Source organism: Oncorhynchus nerka, linkage group LG11 (genome assembly GCF_034236695.1).
Source record: "Oncorhynchus nerka isolate Pitt River linkage group LG11, Oner_Uvic_2.0, whole genome shotgun sequence".
Taxonomy (NCBI): domain Eukaryota; kingdom Metazoa; phylum Chordata; class Actinopteri; order Salmoniformes; family Salmonidae; genus Oncorhynchus; species Oncorhynchus nerka.
Genome location: NC_088406.1, coordinates 51,557,858 through 51,584,268, shown reverse-complemented (window position 1 = coordinate 51,584,268; position 26,411 = coordinate 51,557,858). Strand labels below are relative to the sequence as shown.

At 45.7% G+C, this 26,411-nt stretch overlaps 1 protein-coding gene across 6 annotated transcripts; it reads left to right on the top strand.

Moving 5' to 3' along the window:
- The first annotated feature begins 199 nt into the window (after positions 1–199).
- LOC115137103 (CLK4-associating serine/arginine rich protein-like) lies at positions 200–25,520 on the top strand. 6 transcript variants are annotated; one of them, XM_029673163.2, is made up of 21 exons: positions 200–315; positions 11,636–11,775; positions 11,994–12,091; positions 12,262–12,363; positions 12,560–12,639; positions 12,742–12,826; positions 12,932–13,071; positions 13,434–13,530; positions 13,727–13,805; positions 13,921–13,994; positions 14,301–14,342; positions 14,907–15,101; positions 16,982–17,281; positions 17,419–17,607; positions 20,118–20,157; positions 21,880–21,940; positions 22,044–22,102; positions 22,255–22,301; positions 23,639–23,724; positions 24,129–24,153; positions 24,827–25,520. In XM_029673163.2, exons 2-21 carry the CDS (start codon positions 11,677–11,679, stop codon positions 24,867–24,869), a joined length of 1,941 nt encoding a protein of 646 aa, XP_029529023.1. In that variant the 5' UTR covers positions 200–315; positions 11,636–11,676; the 3' UTR covers positions 24,870–25,520. The 6 variants fall into 6 exon arrangements, with proteins under 6 accessions (XP_029529023.1, XP_029529022.1, XP_029529024.1 ...); XM_029673162.2 differs by having other exon boundaries at positions 16,979–17,281; XM_029673164.2 differs by lacking the exons at positions 23,639–23,724; positions 24,129–24,153; positions 24,827–25,520 and having other exon boundaries at positions 16,979–17,281; positions 20,118–20,161.
- The last annotated feature ends 891 nt before the right edge of the window (positions 25,521–26,411 follow it).

Here is a 26,411-nt window from a genome sequence, read left to right as displayed (position 1 = left end):
TGCGGTTTAAATGGGTGCAGGGTTAGCTGGTAGGGCAATTTTTTTCACAAAGTGTAATGAATTTATACTACAGAAAATCAGGCTGATGCACAGCCAACACCGTAGATGGCGGCATGCACCTATAACATTTGTTTGCGGACCGCCATAATACGAAAGAAGAAGAAAAATAAACAACACAATTTTGACAACATCCCGCAAACGCAGAGTGGGCTTCCGGTCTGAAGGAGGTGTGACGGGATGATATCGGCTGCCATCGCTCAGCGGAACAATTTGGAGAAACAATTTCAAGTGTGTGTTGGAGGTCTACAAAAACAGGTATCCTAATATGTGCCAAATAAATCAATTCAATTAATGATGGCATGTACTGTATTTATACACAATCTTTCGAGTGCATTATTCCCAACCACACATGGAGGCCATCATTGCTAGTTAGCTTAATGACTAATTAGCTAAGAAAGAGCTAAGCGGCTAGCTAGCTCACGTTAATTGGGACAGCAGTCATTGCGCTTAGTAGCTAGCAAATTCAAGAAGCTAAAACGCATTTTCTGCAGACACTGTGTTTTAAGTCTGCAAAACAAATGTAGCCGTACTTCTCGCTCTACTAGGATAGCTAGGTTAACGTTAGCTAGCGTGCTACACTTGTCCGTTTAGTGATGAAAACAGTGTTCACCATGTTTTGGTTGTGCTACAGTGGGTTGTAGGGGCAGGTCTCAAATCAAAATAAATGTGTATTTGTCACATGTCACGTAAACAATAGGTGTAGACTAACAGTGAAATACTTACGGGAAAAATAGTAACACGAGGAAATGCACAATAAGTAACGATAACTTTGCTAAACGGGGTACAAGTACCGAGTCGATTTGCAAGGTTACGAGGTAATTGAGGTAGATATGCGAATATAGTTGGGGGTATAGTGACTAGGCAACATAATAGGTGATAAGCAGGAACAGCAGCGTATGTGATGAGTCAATGCCGAGAGTCCGGGTAGCTGTTTGGTTAACTATTTTGGTAAGCTGTTCAGTGTCCTAATGATTCCAGACTTCGTGCATCGTTACTGCTTGCTGTGTAGTAGTAGAGATAAACGTCTGTCTTACTTGGGTGGCTGGAGTCATTGACAATTTTCAGGGCCTTCCTTTGACACCGCGTGGTATAGAGGTCCTGAATGGTAGGGAGCTCGGCCCCAGTGATGTACTGGGCCGTATATACTACCCTCTGTAGTGCCTTGCAGTCAGATGCCAAGCAGTTGCTGCACCAAGCAGGGATGCAGGCAGTCTAGATGCTCTCAATGGTGCAGCTGTAAAACTTTGAGGATCCCATGCCAGATCTTTTCAGCCTCCTGGGGGGGAAGAGGCATTGTCGTGCCTTCTTTACTACTGTTGGTGTGTGTGGACCATGGGTCATACCATGTCATTTCAGCAAACCATTACACTATTTTTCGGAAATGTTTTCTGTTGTTAGAAACATAAGATTAGCATTGCTGAAATTCTATTTGGTTGTAATCTAATTTGATCTCTGAGAAATTAAGCTAATTGATTGCACCCAAATTGTCCCTTTTTAATTAATAGTATTCACACAATATTCAACAAATGTAGTACCCAACATCCGATTAAGATCAAACTCCTTCCTACCATTGAGTAAGGCACGAGGAATCCAATAAAATGGTCAAAAGCCACCCACGGACCCCACAACAATCCCACCCCAACAACCAGTATGCAGGATCAGCTCTCTATGTTTGACAAGTAGTATGGCGCTGCAGCTTGGAGTATTGCTTCTTAATCCTTTGTGATGTAGCCTATTTCCTGTGAATCTGGTGACGTTTTCCCTGTTTAGAGAAATTAGCCATTAAAGTCACTTGTATTATTTAGCATAAATTAGTGTGAAAGTACCATGTTTTGCCCACTAGATGCCGCTGTTCCTTCTACTGTCTCCACACCCTTTTATTCATTTTGCTGGTCTCTTGTGTTTATTAAATGAATCACAACATTTTCTTAGCAACTTTGTGTAGAAAACCAATAGCTTTTGCTCATGATGAAAATACATGATGTGGTCAATTGTGTGGTAAAGCCAGTCCCCTGTCAAAGCAATTCTGTTTGTCATTTTCTTAGCAACCTAATGCTTCAACCCAACTCTCCTTGAATAGACCAACAAATGGCAGCTCTCTGAGAGGGCTATCCGTTTGGTGCAATTCTCCTATGAGGACTTTTCCTACAAGCCCAGAACTTTAATTGAGAAATGGGCTAGTGACTAAAATGTTGTGACAACCTTAATAAAATAATACAATTATAAACCATTGAATTGCAGTCATATCTTTTTCGATTCAATTATTACTAATATGTGATAATTCCATTGAAACTAAATGGACGAAAGACTATCTTAGTGCTACGATACTTTTGGGAAACCCAGCCCAGCAAAATGGATAAAAGTAGCAGGAACAGTGGAATCTAGTGGGCATAACGTGGTACCTTCACACAAATTTATGGTAAATAATGCCAGCGACTTCAATGGCTAATTTCTCCAAACGGGGTAAAAAAGCATCAACAGATTCACAGGGAATATATTACATAGTATGAAGAAGCAATACTTCAAGCAGCAGCTCCATGCTACGTATTCAAGATGGCGCCGATAGAGATGGCAGCTTCGCTTCTAGTCCTTAGGAAACTGTGCAGTATTTTGTTTATTTAATGTATTATTTCTTACATTGTTAGCCCAGAAAACCTTAAGTGTTATTACATACAACCGGGAAGAACTATTGGATATCAGCTAGACGTCAACTTACCAGCACAACCAGGAATTCGACTTTTCCAAAGTGGATCCTTTGTCTGCACCTCCCAGGGCATTTGAACTGATTCCAGAGGCTGACTCAAAAAAACAACACTGCCAGAGGAAAGGGTGCCGGAGCAGTCTTCTAGTGAGGCTTCGGATGCGCGCACACAACCCACCGCTGCCGAGTATACTACTCGCTAATGTCTAGTCCCTAGTTAACAAAGTCAACAAAATCAGGGTAAGAGTTGCTTTCCAAAGAGATATCCAGGATTGTAACACATTCTGTTTCACGGAAGAATGGCTAGCTGGGGACATGCTGTCGGAGTCCATACAGCCAACGGGATTTTCAGTGCATCGCGCCAACAGGAATAAATATCTCTCCGGTAAGAAGGGCGGGGTGTATGTTTCATGATAAACGACTCATGGTGTAATTGTAACAACATACAAGAACTCAAGTCCTTTTGTTCACCTGACCTAGAATTCTTCACAATCAAATGCCGACCGTATTATCTCCCAAGAGAACTCTCCTCGGTTATCGTCACAGCCGTGTATATCCCGCCCCAAGCGGATACCAAGACGGCCATCGAGGAACTTCACTGGATTCTTTGCAAACTGGAAACCATATATCCTCAGGCTGCATTTAAAAAACTAATTTGAGAACAAGTCTACCTAAATTATATCTGCATATCGATTGCTGTTCATGAGCAAGTAACACGCTCGAACATTGCAACTCTAACTTCCGAGATGCATACAAGGCCCTCCCCCGCCCTCCTTTTGGCAAATCTGACCATGACTCCATTTTGTTGCTCCCCTCCTATAGGCAGAAATTCAAACTGGAAGCGTCCGTGCTTAGGTCTATCCAATGCTGGTCTGACCAATCGGATGCCACGCTTCAAGATTGCTTCGATGGACTGGGATATGTTCCGGGTAGCCTCAGATAATAACATTGACGTATACGCTGTCTCAGTGAGTGAGTTTATAAGGAATATAGGATATGTTGTACCCACTGTGACTACTAAAACCTTCCCAAACCAGAAACCGTGGATTGATTGCAGCATTCGCGCACAACTGAAAGCATGTACCACCACATTTAATCATGGCAAGGCGACTGGAAATATGGCCGAATACAAACAGTGTAGTTTTCCCTCCGTAAGGCAATCAAACAAGCAAAGTGTCAGTATAGAGACAAAGTGGAGTCGCAATTCAGCGGCTCAAACATGAGATGTATGTGGCAGGGTCTACAGACAATCACGGATTACAAAAATAAATCCTGCCCCATCGCGGACAACGACGTCTTGCTTCCAGAAAAATTAAACAACTTCTTTGTGCGCTTTGATGACAATACAGTGCCACCGACTAGGCCCGCTACCAAAGACTGTGGGCTCTCCTTCTCCATGGCCGATGTGAGTAAAACATTTAAACGTGTTAACCCTCACAAGGCTGCAGGCCCAGACGGCATCCCTAGCCGCGTCCTCAAAGCATGCACAGACCAGCTGGCTGGTGTGTTTACGGGAAACTTCAATCTCTCTCTATCCCAGTCTGCTGTCCCCACATGCTTCAAGATGGCCTCCATTGTTTCTGTTTCTGTTAGAAAGCTAAGGTAACTGAACTAAATGACTAGCACTCACTTCTGTCATCATGAAGTGCCTTGAGAGGCTAGTTAAGAATCATGTCACCTCCACCCTACCTGTCACCCTAGACCCACTTCAATTTGCTTACTACCCCAATAGGTCCACAGACGTTGCAATCGCCATCACACTGCACACCGCCCTATCCCATCTGGACAAGAGGAATACCTATGTAAGAATGCTGTTCATTGACTTCAGCTCAGCATTCAACACCATAGTACCCTCCAAACTCATCATTAAGCTTGAGACCCTGGGTCTCAACCCTGCTCTGTGCAATTGGGTCCTGGACTTCCTGATGGGCCTCCCCAGGTAGTGAAGGTAGGAAGCAACATCTCCACTTCACTGGTCCTCAACACTGGGGCCCCACAAGGGTGTGTGCTCAGCCCCCTCCTGTACTCCCTGTTCCCCCATGACTGCGTGGCCATGCACACCTCCAATTCAATCAAGTTTGCAGACGACACAATAGTGGTAAGCTTGATTACCAACAACGATGAGACTGCCAATAGTGAGGAGGTGAGGGCACTCGGAGTGTGGTGTCAGGAAAAAAACCTATCACTCAATGTCAGCAAAACAAGAGATGATCGTGGACTTCCGGAAACAGAAAAGGGAGCACACCCCTATCCACATTGACGGGACAGCAGTGGAGAAGGTGCGAAGTTTGAAGTTCCTTGGCATACACATTACAGATGAACTGAAATGGTCCACGCACTCAGTGTGGTGAAGGCGCAACAGCGCCCCTCTTCAACTCAGGAGGCTGAAAAAAGTGACCAGGCGGTGACAAACCCTCACCAACTTTTACATGTGCACGATTGAGAGCATCTTGTCGGGCTGTATCACCGCCTGGTACGGTAACTGCACCGCCCTCAACCGCAAGGCTCTCCAGAGGGTGGTGCTGTCTGCACAACGCATCACCAGGGGCAAACTACTAGAGTTCGACCGATTAATCGGAATGGCCGATTAATTAGGGCCGATTTCAAGTTTTCATAACAATCAGAAATCGGTATTATGGGCGCTGTATTTTTTAAAATTATTTTTGTATTTTTTTTACTACACCTTTATTTAATCTTTATTTAACTAGGGAAGTCAGTTAAGAACACATTTTTATTTTCAATGACGGCCTACGAACAGTGGGTTAACTGCCTTGTTCAGGGGCAGAACGACAGATTTTCACCTTGTCAGCTCGGGGAATCCAATCTTGCAACCTTACAGTTAACTAGTCCAACGCAATAACGACCTGCCTCTCTCTCGTTGCACTCCACAAGGAGGCTGCCTGTTAATCGAATGCAGTAAGCCAAAGTAAGTTGCTAGCTAGCATTAAACTTATCTTATAAAAAACAATCATAATCACTAGTTAACTACACATGGTTGATGATATTACTAGATATTATCTAGCGTGTCCTGCGTTGCATATAATCTGACTGAGTATACAAGTATCTGACTGAGCGGTGGTAGGCAGAAGCAGGCGCGTAAACATGAATTCAAACAGCACTTTCGTGCGTTTTGCCAGCAGCTCTTCGTTGTACGTCAAGCATTGCACTGTTTATGACTTCAAGCCTATCAACTCCCGAGATGAGGCTTGTGTAACCGAAGTGAAATGGCTAGCTAGTTAGCGCGCGCTAATTGTCGTTGTGTTGCTGGTTCGAGCCCAGGGAGGAGCGAGGAGAGGGACGGAAGCTATACTGTTACACTGGCAACACTAAAGTGTTGTTCTTTTGTTCTGAGCAAGGAACTGAAACGTTAGCTTTCTTACATGGCACATACACTGCTCAAAAAAATAAAGGGAACACTAAAATAACACATCCTAGATCTGAATGAATGAAATATTTTTATTAAATACTTTTTTCTTTACATAGTTGAATGTGCTGACAACAAAATCACACAAATGATCAATGGAAATCAAATTTATCAACCCATGGAGGTCTGGATTTGGAGTCACACTCAAAATTACAGTGGAAAACCACACTACAGGCTGATCCAACTTTGATGTAATGTCCTTAAAACAAGTCAAAATGAGGCTCAGTAGTGTGTGTGGCCTCCACGTGCCTGTATGACCTCCCTAAAACGCCTGGGCATGCTCCTGATGAGGTGGCGGATGGTCTCCTGAGGGATCATCTCCCAGACCTGGACTAAAGCATCCGCCAACTCCTGGACAGTCTGTGGTGCAATGTGGCGTTGGTGGATGGAGCGAGACATGATGTCCCAGATGTGCTCAATTGGAATCAGGTCGGATGAACGGGCGGGCCAGTCCATAGCATCAATGCCTTCCTCTTGCAGGAACTGCTGACACACTCCAGCCACATGAGGTCTAGCATTGTCTTGCATTAGGAGGAACCCAGGGCCAACCACACCAGCATATGGTCTCACAAGGGGTCTGAGGATCTCATCTCGGTACCTAATGGCAGTCAGGCTACCTCTGGCGGGCAGATGGAGGGCTGTGCGGCCCCTCAAAGAAATGCCACCCCACACCATGACTGACCCACTGCCAGACCGGTCATGCTGGAGGATATTGCAGGCAGCAGAACGTTCTCCACGGCGTCTCCAGACTGTCACGTCTGTCACATGTACTCAGTGTGAACCTGAAGAGCACAGGATGCCAGTGGCAAATTTGCCAATCTTGGTGTTCTCTGGCAAATGCCGAACGTCCTGCACGGTGTTTGGCTGTAAGCCCAACCCCCACCTGTGGACGTCGGACCCTCATACCACCCTCATGGAGTCTGTTTCTGACCGTTTGAGCAGACACATGCACATTTGTGGCTTGCTGGAGGTCATTTTGCATGGCTCTGGCAGTGCTCCTACCTGCACAAAGGCGGAGGTAGTGGTCCTGCTGCTGGGTTGTTGCCCTCCTACGGCCTCCTCCACGTCTCCTGCTTTACTGGCCTGTCTCCTGGTAGCGCCTCAATGCTCTGGACACGCTGACAGACACAGCAAACCCTCTTGCCACAGCTCACATTGATGTGCCATCCTGGATGAGCTGCACTACCTGAGCCACTTGTGTGGGTTGTAGACTCCGTCTCATGCTACCACTAGAGTGAAAGCACCGCCAGCATTCAAAAGTGACCAAAACATCAGCCAGGAAGCATAGGAACTGAGAAGTGGTCTGTGGTTATCACCTGCAGAACCACTCCTTTATTGGGGGTGTCTTGCTAATTGCCTATAATTTCCACCTGTTTTCTATTCCATTTGCACAACAGCATGTGGAATTTATTGTCAATCAGTGTTGCTTCCTAAGTGGACAGTTTGATTTCACAGAAGTGGGATTGACTTGGAGGTACATGTGTTTTTTTAAGTGTTCCCTTTATTTTTTTGAGCAGTGTATTTTACCTGGAACATATTGCACTTTTACTTTCTTCTCCAACACTTTGTTTTTGCATTACATAAACCAACTTGAACATGTTTCAGTATTTACTTGAGGCTAAATTGATTTTATTGTTGTATTATATTAAATTAAAATAAGTGTTCATTCAGTATTGTTGTAATTGTCATTATTACAAATAAATAAATAAAAAATCGGCCGATTTAATCGGTATCGCCTTTTATGGGCCCCCAATAATCGGTATCGGCGTTGAAAAATCATAATCGGTCGACCTCTACAAACTACCTCCCCTCCAGGACACCTACAACACGCGATGTCACAGGAAGTAAAAAAAGATTATCAAGGACAATAACCACCCGAGCCACTACCTGTAGGATTTTTAATGAATTTATTTGCAAATTATGGTGGAAAATAAGTATTTGGTCAATAACAAAAGTTTATCTCAATACTTTGTTATATACCCTTTGTTGGCAATGACAGAGGTCAAAACATTTTCTGTAAGTCTTCACAAGGTTTTCACACACTGTTTCTGGTATTTTGGCCCATTCCTCCATGCAGATCTCCTCTAGAGCAGTGATGTTTTGAGGCTGTTGCTGGGCAACACGGACTTTCAACTCCCTCCAAAGATTTTCTATGGGGTTGAGATCTGGAGACTGGCTAGGCCACTCCAGGACCTTGAAATGCTTCTTATGAAGCCATTCCTTCGTTACCCGGGCGGTGTGTTTGGGATCATTGTCATGCTGAAAGACCCAGCCACGTTTCATCTTCAATGCCCTTGCTGATGGAAGGAGGTTTTCACTCAAAATCTCAAGATACATGGCCCCATTCATTCTTTCCTTTACACGGATCAGTCGTCCTGGTCCCTTTGAAGAAAAACAGCCCCAAAGCATGATGTTTCCACCCCCATGCTTCACAGTAGGTATGGTGTTCTTTGGATGCAACTCCGCATTCTTTGTCCTCCAAACACGACGAGTTGAGTTTTTACCAAAAAGTTATATTTTGGTTTCATCTGACCATATGACATTCTCCCAATCTTCTTCTGGATCATTCAAATGCTCTCTAGCAAACTTCAGACGGGCCTGGACATGTACTGGCTTAAGCAGGGGGACACGTCTGGCACTGCAGGATTTGAGTCCCTGGTGGCGTAGTGTGTTACTGATGGTAGGCTTTGTTACTTTTGTCCCAGCTCTCTGCAGGTCATTCACTAGGTCCCCCCGTGTGGTTCTGGGATTTTTGCTCACCGTTCTTGTGATCATTTTGACCCCACGGGGTGAGATCTTGCGTGGAGCCCCAGATCAAGGGAGATTATCAGTGGTCTTGAATGTCTTCCATTTCCTAATAATTGCTCCCACAGTTGATTTCTTCAAACCAAGCTGCTTACCTATTGCAGATTCAGTCTTCCCAGCCTGGTGCAGGTCTACAATTTTGTTTCTGGTGTCCTTTGACAGCTCTTTGGTCTTGGCCATAGTAGAGTTTGGAGTGTGACTGTTTGAGGTTGTGGACAGGTGTCTTTTATACTGATAACAAGTTCAAACAGGTGCCATTAATACAGGTAACGAGTGGAGGACAGAGGAGCCTCTTAAAGAAGAAGTTACAGGTCTGTGAGAGCCAGAAATCTTGCTTGTTTGTAGGTGACCAAATACTTATTTTCAACCATAATTTGCAAATAAATTAATAAAAAATCCTACTATGTGATTTTCTATATTTTTTTTCTTCAAATTTTGTCTGTCATAGTTGAAGTGTACCTATGATGAAAATTACAGGCCTCATCTTTTTAAGTGGGAGAACATGCACAATTGGTGGCTGACTAAATACTTTCTTTGCCCCACTGTATACTATATCCTTCTATCTATTGCATCTTAGCTGCTCTGTCACTGCTCATCCATATATTTTATACTTATGTTCTTATACTTACTTATATTCTCATTGTATTCCTTTACTAGATTGTGTGTATTAGGTTTTGTTGTGGAATTGTTAGATATTACCTATTAGATACTGCTGCACTGTCGGATCTAAAAGCATAAGCACTTCGCTACACTCACAATAACATCTGCTAACCATGTGTATGTGACCAATAGAATTTGACTAGTCAGACATAGAGAATTGATACTGTATACTGGTTGTTGGGGTGGGATTGGTGTGGGTGGTCTGTGGCTGGCTGTTGACAATTTATTCGATTCCTCATGTCTTACACATTGTTAGGAAGAATTATAGTCCAAATCAGATGTTGTGTACTATATTTATTGAAGATTATATGAATCCTATAAATTAAAAGATCCAATTTAGGTGTTATCAATTAACTTAATTTCTCAGATCAAAATATATTTCAACAAAAGAATGTTTCAGGAATGCTAATCTTATGTTTCTAACTACAGAAACGATTTCAGAAAAATTGGAGCTGGTGGGTGTAAATCCTCTTTCTTTACCTTTTTTCAAGTGGAATGTTAATTTCTTAGTGATGTGGACACTGAGGAGCTCTCGACCCACTCCACTACAGCCCTGTCGATGTGGATGGAGACTTGCTCGGTCCTCCATTTCCTGTAGTACACGATCAGCTCCTTTATGTTGAGGGAAAAGTTGTTGTCCTGGCACCACACTGCCAGGTCACTGACCTCCCTATAAGCTTCTTATCGTCATCAGTGATCAAACTTAATGATTGTGTTGGAGTTGTGCACGTCCATGCAGTCATTGGTGAACAGGGAGTACAGGAGGCGACCAAACACGCACCCCTGAGGGGCCCCCGTGTTCTGTGTCAGCGGGACGGATGTGTTTCCTACCCTGCCAGGTCACTGAATTGAATGTTAATTTCTCTACCATAAGCCGCCTCCAACATTGTTTTAGAGAATTTGGCAGTATGTCCAATCAGCCTCAAAACTGCAGACCACATGTAACCACAATAGCCCAGGAGTTCCACATCCAGGTTCTTCACCTGCAGGATTGCCTGAGACCAGCCACCCTGACAGCTGATTAAACTGTAGGTTTGCACAACCAAATCATTTCTGCACAAACTGTCAGAGATCGTCTCAGCGACACTCATCTGTGTTCTCGTAGTCCTCACCAGGGTCTTGACCTGACTGCAGTTTGGTGTCGTAACTGACTTCAGTGGGCAAATGCTCACCTTCAGTGGTCACTGGCACGCTCTTCACGGATGAATCCCGGTTTCAACTTTACCGGGCAGATGGCAGACAGCGTGTGGTGTTGCGTGGGCGAGCGGTTTGATGTCAACTTTGTGAACACTGGTCCCATGGTGGGGTTATGGTATAGGCAGGCATAAGCTACGGACAACGAACACAATTGTATTTTATCAATGTCAATTTGAATCCACAGAGATACCGTGACGAGATCCTGAGGCCCATTGTCATGCCATTCATCTACCTCGTGTTTCAGCATGATAATGCACGGCCCCATGTCGCAAGGATCTGTACACAATTCCTGGAAGCTGAAAATGTCCCAGTTCTTCAATGGCCTGCATACTCACCAGACATGTCACCCTTTGAGCACGCTTGGATGCTCTGTATCAACAATACGACAGCATGTTCCAGTTCCTGACAATATCCAACAACTTCGCACAGCCAATGAAGAGGAGTGGGACAACATTCCACAGGCCACAATCAACATCCTGATCAACTATGCGAAGGCGATGTGTCACGCTGCATGAGGAAAATGATGGTCACACCAGATACTGACTTTTTTTCTGATCCACGCCCCTACCTTTAACATTTTTTTAAAGTTATCTGTGACGAACAGATGCATATCTGTATTCCCAGTCATGTGAAATTCATAGATTAGGGCCTAATGAATTTATTTCAATGGACTGGTTTCCTTATATGAACTGTAACTCCGGTATTGTTAAGTCTTTATTGTTGGATGTTGCATTTTTATATTTTAGTTCAGTGTAATATGGTATTGGTTCTGTCCTGTCTCCTCACAGCCACCGTGCCCCGCCGCGCCCCCACACCCAGCGGAGCCGTCATGTGGCAGGAGGCCCGCAAACATGAGCGCAAGCTGCGCGGCATGATGGTGGACTACAAACGCCGCGGCGAGCGCCGGCGAGAGTACTACGAGAAGATCGTAAGTCGCCCCAGCGCGCTGCTTTGCTTTTCTTGTGCATAGCCCGTTACACTAATCATCAAGATCTGCACAACTTCATATCATCAGGTGTTTTAGTGCTGGGCTGGAACGAAAGCCTTTTGCGCCCTGTAGCTCTCCAGGACCGGGGTTGGTGATTACTGAATGAAGATTCCCCATGCTCTGGTGTTCTCCCTTTCACCCTTTCCTCTCCTCTACAGAAAAAGGACCCGGCTCAGTTCCTTCAGGTTCACGGCCGGGCCTATAAGATCCATCTGGACTCGGCCGTGGCGCTCGCCGCAGAAAGCCCCATCAACATGTGAGAAGAGAAACACGCATACAACAACACATGACATGCATATGCACACGCGCCACCATGTCTTGCTTTTACATACGCAAACGCATGACATAACACACAAACGTACTTTCTGCACACCGTCGCACCACCTGAGAACACTAATCGGTATGTTATGTTCTCTGTTGCTGCAGGATGCCCTGGCAGGGAGACGCCAACAACATGATTGACAGGTTTGATGTGAGGGCACACCTGGACTTCATACTCACCTACACCCCTCCGCTCCTCAGCACAGCGTAAGTGTGACTGAGCTCTCTCCTTCAGACTTCCTACCTTATTACGCCACTAGTATGGCGTGTTCACTGATGTGTATTATTACACACACAGGTTGATTTGTTGTGGTTTGATGAAATGTGATATGAAAGGTCAAATGTGTTTCGTGGGACCACTGTTTTTCGCGAAACATATTGAAGTGTTGCGTTTGGGTTGCAGCACCCCAGAACAGGAGTCGGAGGAGAGGAAGTGCAACTATGAGCGTTACAGGGGCCTAGTGCAGAACGACTTTGCCAGCAGTGAGTATCCGCCGGTGTTGGTAATGCCATGTCTCTTGTGCCTCCCTCCCAGTGGGTATGTTGTTTTTCTGTGTTCTCTAACCTCCCGCTGTCCCTCTGCAGTCTCTGAGGAGCAGTGTTTGTACCAGATCCAAATGGACGAGCTCTATGGTGGCCTGCAGAGGCCAAATGAGGATGAGAAGAAAAAGTTAGTCCTATCCCATCTTTTCACATTCTATATGGTTTCTAGAAGTATGCACTAATTTACAGATTGTTTGTGTTGATTATTAATAAGCCCCTCCCTTTTGTTTAGGCTTGCTAAAGAGAAGGCTACCATTGGCTACACGTACGAGGACAGCACTGTTACGGAGCCTGGGGAGGAGGAAGAGAAAGGGGAGGAGGATGACTCTGAGAACAGCGAATCGGAGGAGGACGAGGGCATCCCAGACATTGGTGAGTCCCAATACCTTCTCACTCAAGCAAGTATGAGTTGTCGGGTTGGATGGACATGGGGCTTATTTGACTTTGCAGCCTGCTGCCGACGGACTGATCTACAAATGGCCTTGCATCAAAAAATGTAATACATTATTATTTGTAGTTCAGTCACAATTTACCCATAATGCAGCATGTTGACTGCAATGATGAATAAGCCAGTGTTTGCCAGGTCGCAGTTGTAAATGAGAACTTGTTCTCAACTAGCTTACCTGGTTAAATAAAGGTGAAATAAAATTTTAAAAGCCCAGTAAATGGTAATGTATGTGGAATGTGATTATGTATTATTTTCTCATACCACTGTCGTGTGCGTGTGTTTTCAGACGTGGAGGTGGACGTTGACGAGCTCAACACGGAGCAGGAGTTGGATCTGAACAAGATGGCCAATCCATATGGAATGGCAGAGGGAGATTTTGTCAGGTCAGTCTGCCTGCTTCCATTGTGTTTTGCAAAAAATTGTATGTGTTGACATTGCATTATCGCTGGAGTCAATGGAAATGGCTATGTTTCTATTAAATGACCAGTTGCTTTCACTGCGTCTTTTTAGCAAAGGTTAAAACAGTCAAATGTCTTGCTGTTAAACACACTGTATGTTAACTGGCCGACTGTTTGACAGGATGCTGAGGAAAGACAAGGATGAGGTGGAGGCCATTAAACACGCCAAGGCTCTGGAGGCAGAGAAGGCCATGTACTCGGTAAGAAAGAATCAGTGTGTGTGTGTCCGGTGTGTTGCTGTCGTGTCAATGATTGTTGGTAGGCCTATGCTTTCCCCTGATCATGTCACTGAGGGTGTTTGTGTGTGACCCTCAGGGCCGTCGCTCTCGCAGACAGAGGAGAGAGTTCAGAGAGAAGAGACTGAAGGGCAGACAGATCAGCCCACCCAGGTAAACAGCAGTTGATACCAGGGTTTGGGGTCCAGCGTCGTCCGGGTTAGGGCCGGGGTAGGCCGTCATTGTAAATAAGAATTTGTTCTTAAATGACTTGCCTAGTTAAATAAAAAATATGAAAATTGGTTTGCTTTGTGAATTTACTAGAATGAAATGGAATTGACCCCCAACCCTGATTTTAGAAAAAATAAAAATGTATACCATACGAGGTAACTCGCCTCATCCACTACCAATGTGTAGCACACACATGGTGCGAGACACACTGTCACACCTCTAAACCCTTTCTCTGTTTATGATCTCCAGCTATGCCAGGAGAGACAGCCCAACCTACGATCCCTACAAACGGTGAGTGGGAGGCCAACCATTTGACTTTCTAAGTTTTTCACTTTTTAAACGTCCATCTACTATATTTTGACAAGGAAAGTAATGGCACAGTCATCCTTTTGATCAGTGCTAACAACTCATGATGAACTGCTTGCTCGTGAGGCTGAGGTAAACTTTTCATCAGTAGAGATGGCACTGATGATTCTCCCCTCTGGCAGCGCGACAGGTAGCTTAGCGGTTAGAGCTAGTTCGAATACCTGAGCCGACTAGGTAGAAATCTGCCCTTGATGCGAAGTGCATCATACTACGAAACTTTCTGTATTTTTTAAAGTTCTATATGTTAACTTGATTGTTTTTGAGTGGAATTTTCCTTTACCCCTAATTGCTCCAGGGTCGCTGCCAATAATGGCTGATCCCTGGCCTTGACCCCAATCTCTGAAGGTGTCTCAGGGGGAGTGGGATATGCAAAAAAAGACATTTCCATTTTACACCACACACTTGTACAGTTTACATGATTGTACATGTGTGAAACAGGACAAATATAAGCACCCCTATTTGATTTGACCTCCTTCCTCTACCCCTCAGGCCCCAGTCGGAGTCCAGTTCGGAGTCACGGTCCCGCTCCCGTTCCCCAGGCCCAGAGAAGATCACATTCATCACCAGCTTTGGAGGCAGTGACGAGGAGGCTGCCGCGGCAACCCAAGCTCCACCCCCTGTCCACTCCGGCCACACTCCCGCCAACTTGCTGCAACACCCCGCAGGTCATAGCAGGGGCTCCCGGTCGGTAGCTTTCCCCTTCTGCTTTCCATTGGTTGTTTACTCCTGTCAGTCATGTTGCTGTTCAGTGACGACAGCTGTAGAGATTTGGGCTATAGAGATTTGGTAGGTGAAGTGGAGCTCAGATTTAGGTTAGACTGAGGTGAATAGCTTACAATTCAAGTAGTGTGACATTTTAGAGATGCGTGTTAGTTTGTGCGTCCCAAACAGCAAATTCTGCATGTTATTCTGTGTTATGGTAAATCAATGAGATCACATACAGTACCAGTCAAAAGTTTGGACACACCTAATCATTACATATTTTTTTCCCCTTCTACGTTGCAGAATGATAGTGAAGGCATCAAAACTATGAAATAACACTCATTGAATCATGTAGTAACCAAAAAAGTGTTAAATAAATCAAAATATATTTTCTATTCTTCAAAGTAGCCACCCTTTGCTTTGATGAGAGATTTGCACACAGAAGATGGCCCTATTTGGTAAAAAGTCAAGTCCAAATTATGGCAAGAACAGCTCAAATAAGCAAAGAGAAACGACAGTCCATCATTACTTTAAGTCATGAAGGTAAGTCAATGCGGAACATTTCAAGAACTTTGAAAGTTTCTCCAGGTGCAGTCGCAAAAGCCATCAAGCGTTATGATGAAACTGGCTCTCGTGAGGACCGCCACAGGAAAGGAAGTCCCAGGGTAACCTCTGCTGCAGAGGATAAGTTCATTGGAGTTACCAGCCTCAGAAATTGCAGACCAAATAAATGCTTCAAAGCCTTCAAGTAACAGACATGTCAACATCAACTGTTCAGAGGAGACTGCGTGAGTCAGGCCTCCGTGGTCGAATTGCTGCAAAGAAACCACTACTAAAGGACACCAATAAGAAGACGCTTGGTCCAAGAAACACGAGCAATGGACATTAGACCGGTGGAAATGTGTCCTTTTGGTCTGATGAGTCTAAATTTGAGGTTTTTGGTTTCTTTGTGAGATGCAGAGTAGGTAAACGGATGATCTCCGCATGTGTGGTTCCCACCGTGAAGCATGGAGGAGGAGGAGGTGTGATGGTGTGGGGGGTGCATTGCTGGTGATACTGTCTGTGATATATTTAGAATTCAAGCCACACTTAACCAGGATGGCTACCACAGCATTCTGCAGTGATACGCCATCCCATCTGGTTTGCGCTTAGCAGGACTATCATTTGTTTTTCAACAGGACAATGACCCAAAACACACCTCCAGGCTCTGTAAGGGCTATTTGACCAAGAAGGAAAGTGATGGAGTGCTGCATCAGATGACCTGGCCTCCACAATCACCTGACCTCAACCCATATGTGGGAAGTCCAAGACGTTTGGAAAAGCATTCCTCATGTAACTGGTTGAGATTGTCAAGAGGGGCAACGCGGTCATCAAGGCAAAGGGTGGCTACTTTGAAGAGTCTCAAATATAAAATATATTTTGATTTGTTAACCACATGATTCCATGTGTTCATAATGTTGCTGTCTTCACTATTATTCTACAATGTAGAAAATAGTACAAATAAAGAAAAAGCCTTTAACTGGTACTGTAGCTCTTAACATTTAAAGCTGCCCTATACACCTTAGTACCACTCTCTTAAAGGCACCATGAGGTAAGGGAACATGTATATGGCATATACGCCATCTGTCTGTTCGGTATGGTTCACAAAGTAGCAGAAAGTCCTGAGCTCTACCTGTGTGTGGTTACATGATGATGATGATGATGATATGCCCAAAAACAATGTACGGTACTGTAGTATTACTAGCAGCCTAACAAGAAATGAAGTAGATCAAAACAGAAATACAAACTGAGTCAAAGCAGACAGGATTAGAGCAGCCCGTGGGTCGTCGCTAAACACATCTGTGTGTCTCTCTGTTCAGCAGACGCCGCTCTTCCTCCAGCCCTTCCTCCTCTTCCTCCCACTCTTCCACTCATCGCTCCTCCTCTCGTTCCTCCTCTCACTCACGCCGCGACAGACGCCACGGAGGAGGGAGGGATGGACGACATTCCCGGTCGAGGCGGCGCTCCGACTCACGGTCCCGGGGCAGAGGAGCCAACGGAGGAGGGGGGTCACGGAGGAGATACGACCGGACACAGTCACGCTCCAATGACCGGGACAGGGAGCGAGAACGGGACAGAGACAGGGACGTGGGTCGTCGCTTCGCAGCACGCAGACGCACACGGTAAGGCAGCCCAGACAACCATAAGACTTTTCTAAACTCAGTAAATCATGAACTCAATGTCTCTTTTTTTGTACACTAAAATAAACTGGTGGGCTGTTCGATGTTGTTCTGATCACATCCTTCTGTTCTCCTTCCAGGTCCAGCTCTAACTCTCGGCAGGGGGACCGTGCCAGGCCCGGGGGGGGTAGGCGGACTTCAGGAGGGCATCGGAGGGAGGTCAGCAGCAGCCCTAGCCCCTCCCAGTCCCCCCAGCCCAGCTGCTCCCCCTCCCCCTCACACAGAGGAGGCCCGCCCTCTGCCACTGCTCTCTGTGACAAGCTGAGAAAGTGAGTCCACTGACACCTGTACGCTCACAGACACGCACGCATCAATACACTAGAGGTCTTTCACGGGTTCAAAAAGTTGAACCCATTCCGAAATAGACCTGCGGCTTTCCCACCCGGACCCGATATGCAGAAATACAATTTCAAATAGAAATAACCGTTCCGAACAGACCCGAGACCAACTAGACCCATTCCATATAGACCTGGTCGGATCCGAGTGAGGGAAGCAGCAGAAAAGTACATATTTAAGCTATTTTATTAGCCGAAGCTGATAATGCAAGAGAGGGGTGCCGCTCTAGAAGGGGTCAATGAACAGCATTCTCATATAGGTGTTCCTTTTGTCCAGGTGGGAAAGGGCAGTGTGGAGTGCGATTGAGATTGCTTCATCTGTGGATCTGTTGGGGCGGTATGTGAATTGGACTGGGTCTAGGGTACCCGGGAGGTTGATGTGAGCCATGACCAGCCTTTCAATGCACTTCATGGCTACTGCCTTGAGTGCTACAGGGTGGTAATCATTTAGGCAGGTTACCTTCACTTCCTTGGGCACAGGGACTATGATGGTCTGCTTGAAACATGTAGGTATTACAGACTCAGTCAGGGAGAGGTTGAAAATGTCAGTGAAGACACTTGCCAGTTGGTCCGCGCATGCTTTGAGTACACGTCCTGGTAATCCATCTGGCCCCGCGGCTTTGTGAATGTTTACCTGTTTAAAGGTTTTGTTCACATCGGCTACCGAGAGTGTTGTCACAGTCATCCAGAACAGCTGGTACTCTCGTGCATGCTTCAGTGTTGCTTGCCTCGTAGGGAGCGTAAAAGGCATTTAGCTTGTCTGGTAGCCTTGCGTCACTGAGCAGCTCGCGTATGGGTTTCCCTTTGTAGTCCATAAGTTTTCAAGCCCTGCCACATCCAACGAGCGTCGGAGCTGGTGTAGTAGGATTCAATCTTAATCCTGTATTGACTCTTTGCTTGTTTGATGGTTCGTCTGAAGGCATAGCGTGATTTCTTACAGGAGTCTGGATTAGTGCCCCGCTCCTTGAAAGCGGCAGCTCTAGCCTTTAGCTCGATGCGGATGTTGCCTGTAATCCATTGCTTCTGGTTGGGATATGTACGTACGGTCACTTTGGGGACGACATCGTCGATGCACTTATTGATGAAGCCGATGACTGAGGTGGTTTATTCCTCAATGCCATTGGATGAATCCCAGAACATATTCCAGTCTGTGCTAGCAAAACAGTCCTGTGGCATCCGCGTCCTCTGACCACTTCCGTATTGAGCGAGTCACTGGTACTTCTTGCTTTAGTTTTTGCTTTGTGTGCGTCTGTGTGGAGTAAAGGTGGTACAGAGTTTTATTTTATTTTTAAAAATTCTCCTCTGGTTGCACATGTGACATGCTAGTAAAAATGAGGTAAAACTGATTTGTTTGCCTGCATTAAAGTCTCCGGCCACTAGGAGCGCTGCTTCTGGATGAGCATTTTCTTGTTTGCGTGTGGCCTTATACAGTTCATTGAGTGCGGTCTTAGTGCCGGCATCTGTCTGTGGTGGTACATAGACGGCTATGAATAATATAGATGAGAACTCTCTTGGTAGATAGTGTGGTCTACAGTTTATCACAAGGTACTCTGCCATAGCTAGATTATTCATCATTCAATATGATTACAAATCAAATGTTATTTGTCACATGCTTTGTAAACAACAGGTGTAGACTAACAGTGCAATGCTTCCTTTACGTCGTACCTGTCTTACTGCATCAAACAGGGATACGCTAGTTAAGCTAGCTAGCTTCCTAGACTAATTGAGGCCGCGTGCGCTTTCTCGTCCTGCACAGTTACAAATAGCAGCAACTCCATTCAGATTATTAAGTAGCAGCCTACCTGTTGGCTCTTGGTCGTTGTAGCCGACCCGTCTCCTTTAACTTTTAATTCCATCGTTTTAATTCCATCTTTCATTGATTAGACATCGCCTCACTTTTGCCCCACACGGAGGCTATATGACTGTAGCCTATTGCCGCTTTGATGTCTTATGATTGGCCAACGACAAGCTGTACGTGCCACTCTTGTGAAAAGCAACATAAATTCTACAACTTCTCTCTCTACTGCAGCAGCTGCGTTCAGATCTGTACGGGTCCTTCCAGACAAGTCCGTTAAAATTACACGTACCTGATACCAGTGACAATCAGATCCGACCCAGACCCGTGATATTTAGTATTCTGGATCCGGACCCGCTCAGGTCCCGGATTGGGTCTCTGGTAATCGGGTACAGGTAGATCCGTGAAGACCTCTAAAACACACACACAGACTCACAAATATGTACATACACACACAGCCTCCACCCTCATGTGCAGTTTAAAACAAACAGCAAATAGGTAGCTAATATTTTCCCTAGTCTGTCCTACAGTAGGATCTTGATGAGAAATGGTGACATTTTCAGCCCTACTTTTCTCCCTCCCTCTCTCTTTTTTCCCCCTTTCTCTCTCTGTCTCTCCCTCTCCTCTCTCTTTCTTTCTCTCCCTCCAGGCCTGATACTCCGGGTGGTAAAGAGACAGGAGCTGCCAAAGTCAGTAAGAATTTGATCTAGCTGGGTTTGTTGCTAAAGTCTACGCCTCCCTCACCCCTGACAGGCTGAGCTGGTTGTCCATCAGGCTGGGGATCCCCCCCTCGAATGCCACTGTGCACACAGAGAATGGAAATCATATGAAATGTCTTGACTGCCTCTCTCTGTGGAGCTTCCATTGTAACTGGTGACCTTACCTCCCCCTGAATGCAGTGTAGAGTTAAACCCTTCTCTACTCAGTTTAGAGTGTGGTTGCAGGGTTAGCCTACCTCGAAAGGGCAGAACCTACATTGCAGAGTGGAGTATGACAGAGACTTTATCTGACACTTCTTTCCCCTCCTTATCCCTGAATGGACTTGTGTTCCCAGCACCCTTTCTGTCACTTATGTATCTGTCTGTTTTATGGATGTTGCTGTATTCTGCGGCTCTTACTGCGCTATGGAGGGTGTTGCGGTCAGACAAGAGAGTGTGTGTGTGTGTGAGCAGAGGTGTGCCCCCCCCTAAATCGCAATGAGACGTTTCACTCTACAGGTCGACAACCCGTTGTAAAGCTAGTGCCCTAAGACTGAGGGGAAAGCACTGATATGTCATTGTCAGAGGCTCTTAAATGGCTTCTTTTCCTTGTCTCCTTTCCTTGTCTCCTCTCTTCCATCACCACTGATCTGAAAGGACTGGGTAAGTCAAAGCAAAGTAGTAGTAAAGGAAGCCATATAAGAGTAAAGGGGGGAGAGAGTAGTCTAGAGTCTGGGTGCGTTCCAATAGTCTTAAGTGGCTTCCTCTCCTCGTCTCCATTTTCATCTGCGCTGACGGTAAAATAACTAGATAAGTGAAGGCAACGTACTGGTAGGCATACTCTATATTTATTTAAAATCGCCTATGTTTCAGATCAGCCTAAGTGAAGGCAACTCAGGAGAGGAGGTCATTTAAGGCTGTTAAGCACACCCCTGCTATGTAGTGAGGTCGGAGCTCTCAGGTGCACGCAGCTGACGTGGACAGCAGAGCGGTGGGGGGGGCTGGGCTTGTCTGAGCAGGCAGGAGAAATACACCACCACGCCTCTCCACCCAGGGCTTAACAGCACACACTGTTACCTGCTGCGTTCCCTTTAGAGACACGACACTAGTCTTTGATATGAACCGCTCCAGTACAGGGGATTCACAGGGAAAGGAATACATCCGGGTTGCTGAATCGAAAGCGAGCGTTAGAGGGAAGGGTAAATGAATTCTGTAGGCATTTTGGCCTGTAATGTGTGCTTGTCTATCCACGAGCTGAATTCCTACCTGGCCAGGGAGTGTAAGCAGGGAATGTGCAGGCGAGGGGAGGGCTGCTGGCGCTACTTGTGGCCAACATTTGCCAGACTGTTCTGTCCCCCCCCCCCCCCCAACTCTCTTACCCTTAGCTGTCCTCGCAACATTCACATGTTATATACATGGAAATGCATAAGGCATGTAATACTTAAGAGTCCAGTTCCATGTAATGTGATCCTGTCCTGCTACTGGGTACAACAGCTGCGGGTCACGGAGTTCGGGCCTCCTCGCCGCACGTAGCCGGATCTACCAGTCCAGCAGAAAACAGGACAGGAGATGACAAACGGCTCACGTTATTTACGACTCTATACCCCCACCTGACCAACCGTGTCCCCTTAATTTCACACACACACACACACACACACACCCTGCGCTCCTGCCCTGCGAGTGTGTGTGCTGATGCGCGCCTGTCTCTTACAGCCCAAGATGACCCCGCAGGAGAAGCTGAAGATACGCATGCAGAAGGCCCTCAACAGGCAGTGTGAGTAGACAAGACTGGACTCTGTTTGGTCAGTTACAACTCCTTGATGCTGTGTTTGTATGTACATATTCATCCTTCCTCTGCTCTTCTGTTTCTCCCTCAGCCAAGGCGGATAAGAAAGCAGCCCAGGCGAAAGTCACTCAGCAGGAAAATAAGCGAGCGGTGCGTGTGGAATTGTGTTAGCCAGCCCCCCCCCCCCCAATTATAGCATAATGTGTGAAGTTTCTTGAAACAGACAGTTTACCCCTAAGACAGTCCTTTGATATATATATGTTGTCGTCTGCCATTGGCCCTCATGGCTGTTGACTTTACAGGAGCGCGAGGGAGAGCTCAGAGCCATGGCACGCAAGATCCGCATGAAGTAAGACTGTGTGTGTGTTTTTTATTTATTTTTTATTTTTTCACCTTTATTTAACCAGGTAGGCTAGTTGAGAACAGGTTCTCATTTGCAACTGCGACCTGGCCAAGATAAAGCATAGCAGAGTGAACAGACAACACAGAGTTACACATGGAGTAAACAATTAAGTCAATAACACAGTAGAGAAAAAAAAGGGGAGTCTATATACAATGTGTGCAAAAGGCATGAGGAGGTAGGCGAATAATTACAATATTGCAGATTAACACTGGAGTGATAAATGATCAGATGATCATGTACAGGTAGAGATATTTGTGTGCAAAAGAGCAGAAAGGTAAATAAATAAAAACTGTGGGGATGAGGTAGGTGAAAATGGGTGGGCTATTTACCAATAGATTATGTACAGCTGCAGCGATCGGTTAGCTGTTCAGATAGCTGATGTTTGAAGTTGGTGAGGGAGATAAAAGTCTCCAACTTCAGCGATTTTGCAAATCGTTCCAGTCACAGGCAGCAGAGTACTGGAACGAAAGGCGGCCGAATGAGGTGTTGGCTTTGGGGATGCTCAATGAGATACACCTGCTGGAGCGCGTGCTACGGATGGGTGTTGCCATCGTGACCAGTGAGCTGAGATAAGGCGGAGCTTTGCCTAGCATGGCCTTGTAGATGACCTGGAGCCAGTGGGTCTGGCGACGAATATGTAGCGAGGGCCAGCCGACTAGAGCATACAAGTCGCAGTGGTGGGTAGTATAAGGTGCTTTAGTGACAAAACGGATGGCACTGTGATAAACTGCATCCAGTTTGCTGAGAAGAGTGTTAGAAGCCATTTTGTAGATGACATCGCCGAAGTCGAGGATCGGTAGGATAGTCAGTTTTACTAGGGTAAGCTTGGCAGCGTGAGTGAAGGAGGCTTTGTTGCGGAATAGAAAGCCGACTCTTGATTTGATTTTCGATTGGAGATGTTTGATATGGGTCTGGAAGGAGAGTATGCAGTCTAGCCAGACACCTAGGTACTTATAGGTGTCCACATATTCAAGGTCGGAACCATCCAGTGTGGTGATGCTAGTCGGGCAAGCGGGTGCAGGCAGCGATCGGTTGAAAAGCATGCATTTGGTTTTACTAGCGTTTAAGAGCAGTTGGAGGCCACGGAAGGAGTGTTGTATGGCATTGAAGCTCGATTGGAGGTTAGATAGCACAGTGTCCAATGACGGGCCGAAAGTGTATAGAATGGTGTCGTCTGCGTAGAGGTGGATCAGGGAATCGCGTGTGTGTGTGTGTGTGTGTGTGTGAGATGCTGCATTGTGGTGCCGTATGACTCTGGTTAAACGGTGGTGTGTGTGTTCCAGGGAGCGTGAGCGTCGGGAGAAAGAGAGGGACGAGTGGGAGAGACAGTACGGACGACAAAGCCACTCGCCCTCCCCATCTAAATATGGTGAGTTCAGTGAGTCACCCCTTACTGTTATATCATTGTTAAATCCATGACGGGAAGTGTTCAATTGCACACTTTGGGGGAAAAGGGTGTCGAATTGGGACGCAGCCCATAAGCCTGTGATAGTGGCTCAGTACTAGTTGTCAAGTCAAATCAAATTTGATTTGTCAGATTGCGCCGAATACAACAGGCCAACAGTAGACCTTACTGTGAAATGCTCACTTACGAGCCATTTCCCAACAGCGCAGAGTTAAAAGGTAAGAAAATACGCCCCCCCCCCAAAACAAATTCACTATGGCACAGTGGCTCAGTACTAATTGTGACAGTGTTGTTATTGAACTATCTGGTGGGCTGTTGTGTTGGGGGTCATTCCTTCACCGATGTCTGTCCTCCTGTCTGTCCCTCAGGTCGCGACCACAGCTCATCCAGAAGGTATGTGAAAAACCACAAGAGTCTCTCCTCTTGAGGAAGGATGTTGCCTCTCACGCACTTTTATCTCAGTAGCACATCGTACTGTCCCCTCTGCGTTCTGTCACAACTCTTTCTCGCCCTGCGATGGGGAAGTGTAAGATCACTGAAGTCCATATACAGTTTAGAGTGATTTAACACAATGTTGAGCAGATGAATATATTTTCCCTTTCTGTAACACTCATGATCTCCAGTGTTCTATCTGTGACTCACAGGACAGACATACTCTCTTTGTTCCTTTCTCTCTCTCCTCTTCTCTCTCCCTTTCACACACTCCTATTCAAATGTGTTCTCTCTCCCTCACACGCACCCACATTCAAACTCTTTTGTCCCAATCAAAAACATGCATACTCTCACAGAAGGCTGTCAGTGCTAATGTTAGGCCCCCTCGTCCCTAGTCCTCCCTGGGGAGTGTGTGGCCTGCCAGGCCGGCTGTGGTATTGGGGAGTGGGGACAAACTGAACCCGGAGTCTCAGTACATCAGAAACAGATGAGGCTTAACACTGTCAGTCTCAATACTCTACAGCAGTGCAGCACTTAGACCATGTGTGCTCGACAGAAATATGGATGTTTTAGTTTAAAAAAATTAAAGCACTGTGTCACCTGAGACTCACTCACTCTTTTTTCGGGTTTCCAGGAGGTCCCGTTCCCGGTCGAGGAGTCCATATTACCGATACTAAACATACCGTTGGGACTCACCAACCCCCACACCCCTCCTCACCCTCTCCTCTGCCTACTCTTCCAGTGAAGAGATGAGAGGAGTGGGGGACAATGTCCTGAATGGAAGAGTGGTAGACAGAGACTGAATGAGAGAGGTGGAGATGGAGGAACTGAATTGGAGGCCGGAGGTTGCTATGAGTGACGGATTTTGTACGTTATTGCTGACAGCTTGTCACATCTGGACACATTTCAGTATCTCAGTAATTCTACATACATATTCTCTCCTTTATGATGGCCTTAAGTTGCTTTTTCTCTTCTATCTCTGAGCGCTCTTTCCCCCGTTCCTTCCATCTCTCTCTGAGAAGGGGGTGTTGGCATCACTGTCTTATCACAGGAATGTAAAAGAATCAGATTGAAATTTGACCTTCATCTGTGTACATAATTTTCTTTGATTTCAAATGAGTGAACATTAATGAAATCCCGTGTGTGAGTATGAAAAATAATTTGTATGCCATGCCCCCCCAACTGCTCACCCTGTGAATTGAGACGTGATTGTACTCTTCTGAGGTAACAGATGAAGTCTTTTTTTTGTTTGTTTTAGTCCAACTATGATAAGATGTCAAACTGGGAAGTCCAAATAAAATGCACAGAAGTATCTGATGTAGTAGGTCTATTGGTTTGGTGTGTCTTTGCTTGGAACGTGATCTCTCATACATGCATTATAAAGGTGCCCACGGCATAACTTCACTATTGAGGCTTTGTTGAGACAAGAAGCAAAGTGTCTTGTCCAACACTTGATTAAAGTTGTTTGGGCTTGGTTATATTAAAGTCAGTGACCAAGCCAGTAGTTTGGTTATTGTATGTAAGATTCAGTACTGTTTAAGCATTTACAATTATACAGTGTATAATGCATTTTTTGAAACTGTTGTGCTTTAGCCTACTGGTAAGATCAATTCACTAAGTGATGAGTGTGAATGCTTGTCATCTTAGGTCGTCATTTTATAAGTATTACCCTACTTCTAAGGTGAAGTTCTTTAAACATTCCATTTGAATGACCAATTGAAGCCACCAGGTGGCGCCAAATAGCTAGTTTCGTCAACCTACGTTTAACACACATTTTGTCCGCATGTGTTACATTGTCAAACGTGCTGTTTACGTTGATGTAGCTATTCATTTACAATGTTTAACACAATACTTCTTAGCTATATTGTCTCCTAACTTGTCTGAATAATTTTCCAAACAAGATAGGCTAGAGCCTAGGCTACTTAGTTTGTCTTTGTAAAAGTTTACGGTCAGGCCTATGGGTTTTCCCCGCCACTGTATTTTATGTCGCGTCTGGTGAGTAACGAAAGGAGAAACTAACAGACGGTTTACTATGGTTTCGAAACTAGCCGGACAGCAAAACACCTGTCTTCAGCTGCCTTGATAAAGCCACTTCCGCCTCACCCACATCCTCAGCAAGTAGCTATAACCAGTAGGCTGCATAGAGGCTAGGGGTGCAAGGAGGAAGTGGCTGTGCAGCTGTAAAATCCTATTGTTGCCTCCCCACCATCCCATGTATT

Coding starts and splice junctions, on each gene's coding strand:
- LOC115137103 (XM_029673162.2), top strand. CDS start 11,677: ATGTGGCAGGAGGCCCGCAAACATGAGCGCAAGCTGCGCGGCATGATG. Junction 13,995..14,300: donor AGACAGATCAGCCCACCCAG/GTAAACAGCAGT, acceptor TATGATCTCCAG/CTATGCCAGGAGAGACAGCC. Junction 17,608..20,117: donor CTCTGTGACAAGCTGAGAAA/GTGAGTCCACTG, acceptor CTCTCCCTCCAG/GCCTGATACTCCGGGTGGTA.